This window comes from Ascidia mentula, chromosome 5 (assembly GCF_947561715.1).
Source record: "Ascidia mentula chromosome 5, kaAscMent1.1, whole genome shotgun sequence".
NCBI classification, from domain to species: Eukaryota; Metazoa; Chordata; class Ascidiacea; order Phlebobranchia; family Ascidiidae; genus Ascidia; species Ascidia mentula.
The window spans coordinates 13,952,983-13,956,622 of NC_138570.1; the positions used below are offsets into that span (position 1 = coordinate 13,952,983).

Below are 3,640 nucleotides of genomic sequence, written 5' to 3' on the forward strand. Positions count from 1 at the left end.
GTTCACCCAACGAAAATTGTTTTCCCGAAACGAAAATTTCGTTCTGGAAACGAAAATTCTGTTCACCCAACGAAAATTGTTTTCCCGAAACGAAAATTGTGTTCCCGCAACGAAAGTTGTGTTCCAGAAACGAAAATTATTTTTCCGTAACAAAAATTGTATTCTCGAAACGAAAATTCTGTTTCCGCAACAAAAATCGTGTTCTCGAAACGGAAATTTTGTTCCCGAAACGAAAATTTTTTTCACGAAACGAAAATTTCGTTCCCAGCATAACGAAAATTCTGTTCACGCAACGAAAATTGTTTTCCCGAAACGAAAATTGTGTTCCCAGAACGAAATATTCTGTTCCCGTAACGAAAGTTGTGTTCCCGAAAGGAAAATTGTGTTCTCGAAACGAAAATTCTGTTCCTGTAGCCAAAGTTTTGTTCTCGAAACGAAAATTCTGTTCCCGTAACGAAAATTTCGTTCCTGTAACCAAAGTTTTGTTCCCGAAACGAAAATTGTGTTCTCGCAACTTAAATTCTGTTCCCGAAACAAAAATTCTGTTCCCGCAACGAAAATTTCGTTCCCGTAACGGAAGTTGCGTTCCCGAAACGAAATTTGTGTTCCCAAAACGAAAATTCTGTTCCAGTAACGAACATTCTCTTGTAATTACAAAAATAATATTTTCGTTACAAAAATTTTGTACCGGTAATAAAAATTCTGTTCGAAGAATAACAAACATTCATTTCCGAAACAAAAATTGTGTTCCCGTAACTAAAATAGTGTTCCCGAAACGAAAATTTTGTTTCCGTAGCGAAAATTTGGTTCCGAAACGAAAATTTCGTTTCCGAAACGAAAATTCTGTTCCCGTAACGAAAATTTTTTTCCCGTAATGAACATTTCGTTTGCGAAACAAAAATTTTGTTCTGAATACCATATTTATTTTCCCTCAACAAAAATTCCTTTCCCGAAACGAAAATTCTGTTCCCCTAACACTAATTTGGTTTCAGTGACATAAATACTGTTTTCGTAAAGAAATTTTTGTTCCAGGATCGAAAACTCGTTTTTATACACAAAATTTAGTTCGCATAGCTACAATTCTCTTGAAAGAACGACAATCGAAAAATAACTTCACCGGAATTATAATTCTTCCTCTGGATCGAAAATTTTGTTCCCGAAACGAAAATTCTGTTCCAGTAACTGAAAATCTGTTCCGGTAACAAAAATTTCGTTCTCCGTAACGAAAAAGCTCCATAACCTTTTTCTTTCCGTGGTTCGCATTATTTAGATATGTTATATGAGACAAACACACTTTTCCATTTCTACAATGCACTTCATTTTATTATTGATACTTGAAACTTTATTCAATATTAAAAGGTTATCATACTCATGTGATGTTTTGAAATGAAAAGTAAAACTTTGGAATGATTTTTCATTGATTTATTTACACAGACAGAGGACATGTGTTGTTCCACCAAGAGACTTAATGTACCAAAACTGCAATTATCCATGCCACTCTTTTTGCAGTGTAACAATTTTGTGATATTATTTCTAAAAAGCAGAATAAATGACTTGTTTTTAACATTTTTTGTCCATTAAACGGAAACACGGCAACTTTCAAAAAAGCACGAAGACCAATAACAACTTTTGCTGTTGAAAGTAAGCAAGTTTTTTGCAAATAACATTAAAATGCAAAATTGTTGCGCAATATTTTACATCAATGCAATATGCATCGTTGTCACTTGTTTATTCCAAACACATTAATTTGATTCCTGAAGTTTTGTGAGGCTCTGGTGCGTTTGGAGAACGTTCTTGTTGGACACTGGATCCACATACGCCATGTAATCAACTCTTTTGATGCATTTTGCCCCAGGGTTTGCGAGAGCCTTTGCCGTGAATGCTGATGTGCATATAACAAAATAAAACTTGCATCCTTCTTGTTTCGAAATTTCCATTCGCCTACATTAGTAAAAATACATGTAAATTCCCGATCTATCTTGTATCGCATACGTTTTCTGAGATTTATTTTTGGAAGTATAGTATTCTTTTACTTGAACTAACACGTCATTTAAACAAGAACTTCAAATTTTTTATTGTCCCATAGAAACTTAATTCTTACTTTTTGTACAAAGCTTCTGCAATTCCCATGTTGTTGTATTTCTTTCTGACACTCATCAGCATTCCACTGATGTACTGATAATCCTCTGCACGCGGTTTGACGTGTTTTGTCATGTAGTCGATTAACTAAACAGGAGAATAGATTCCAATTACAGAATAAATGTTCGACGGGTTTGTAAACATTGATTGAAAACCAGAATTGTTGAACTCATGACAACTTTACAAGTAATTTTTTGATTAGAAAAACTTTTAGGGGATTTTCAATTGAATTAACTTTCTTTCTTAAGTGTAAAATGTAGTCATGACACCTTTGTGTGGCTGCAGACTATATGCTTCTAGTGGTAAGGCTTTATTGCAGGATGACAAAGGCAAACCTGCGTCAAATCACAATTCGGTTTGGGAAACATGATTTTGCAAACGCTAAATATTTTGGCTAATTAAGCCAAACATTGAATCTTACATGTTTTATTATTGATCAATAGCTAGTATAAACTGGTGAGCGCCAACAAACTGCATGCAAAACGGACTCAGTTGTGCTTCAATTTTATATGAATTAACCTTAATTTTCGGCATGTAATTGTATAAAATCACAAAACATGAGATTATAATAAACAGTACTGGGATCCAAATGTGCCGCAACCCCCAAAATTGGAAACCTTTGGTATGGAGGCATCTCAGCGACCTTGTCTTTACGTTCGGTATATAGTGTTAGAAGTTATTTTACAGGTCAGGGTTAGGTTGTTTTGTGTGACTAACCTCAAATAATTGACGAATTTTCAGAGAATCTTTTACATCATCAGGTTGTTCGGAATCACGACCATACACGATGCAGACTCCACTCATTTCACCACTTTCTTTCTCATAAGCACATAGTGCCGGTCGTTTGAGATAATAATCCTGTTCACACGAAAGTTTATACAACTGGTAGAATTCCAATCAGGTAAACATTTTTAACATTGTGAAATTGTGGTGACATTCCGCAGGATGTTGCCATCAGTGATCGTAACCGTATTTAAAATGTTTGTGCAAATTTGATGGATATGTAATTTGGATCACAAGTGATATTGCAAAATATTTTTTTTTGGACCAAATACCACAAGGTCTGTGCAAGTTTTTTGAAACATCACCAACCTTCATCAAATTAACAAAGACATTAATATCGTCTTCCGAAAGCTGCAGTGTCGCTGAAACTGTCTCTCGACGACAGAAATCCGTTCGGATTATGTCGCAGATTTCAGGGATGTCGTTATTATTTGTCAATCTCCAACATGTCGCATGCTCTGATTTTCGTAAATGCAAAAGGTTGTCACTCATTTTGTCTACAGAGTTACTCCAATCCTACAAAAGCGATCAAGTATTTGTATCCTGTGTTTAAGTCTGTTGGCTTTGTACGTTTAATTTGATATTCGTCGCGGGTATTGTAGCGTGCAACTTTTATTGCTTAAGTAAAACTCATCAAAAAAAAACACTAACAGTGGCCGCTCAAATGTACAATGAATTATAAACGAAGAACGTATCATGCTGTTTAAAAGTGACTCTA

At 34.9% G+C, this 3,640-nt stretch overlaps 1 protein-coding gene across 1 annotated transcript; it reads right to left on the minus strand.

Moving 5' to 3' along the window:
• Window positions 1-1,371: 1,371 nt before the first annotated feature.
• Window positions 1,372-3,434, minus strand: LOC145903629 (arylalkylamine N-acetyltransferase 1-like). Its single transcript, XM_082991733.1, has 4 exons — window positions 3,232-3,434; window positions 2,857-2,997; window positions 2,102-2,226; window positions 1,372-1,941 (listed from the first exon to the last, which is right to left on the minus strand). Exons 1-4 carry the CDS (start codon window positions 3,412-3,414, stop codon window positions 1,743-1,745), a joined length of 648 nt encoding a protein of 215 aa, XP_082847859.1. The 5' UTR covers window positions 3,415-3,434; the 3' UTR covers window positions 1,372-1,742.
• Window positions 3,435-3,640: the final 206 nt, after the last annotated feature.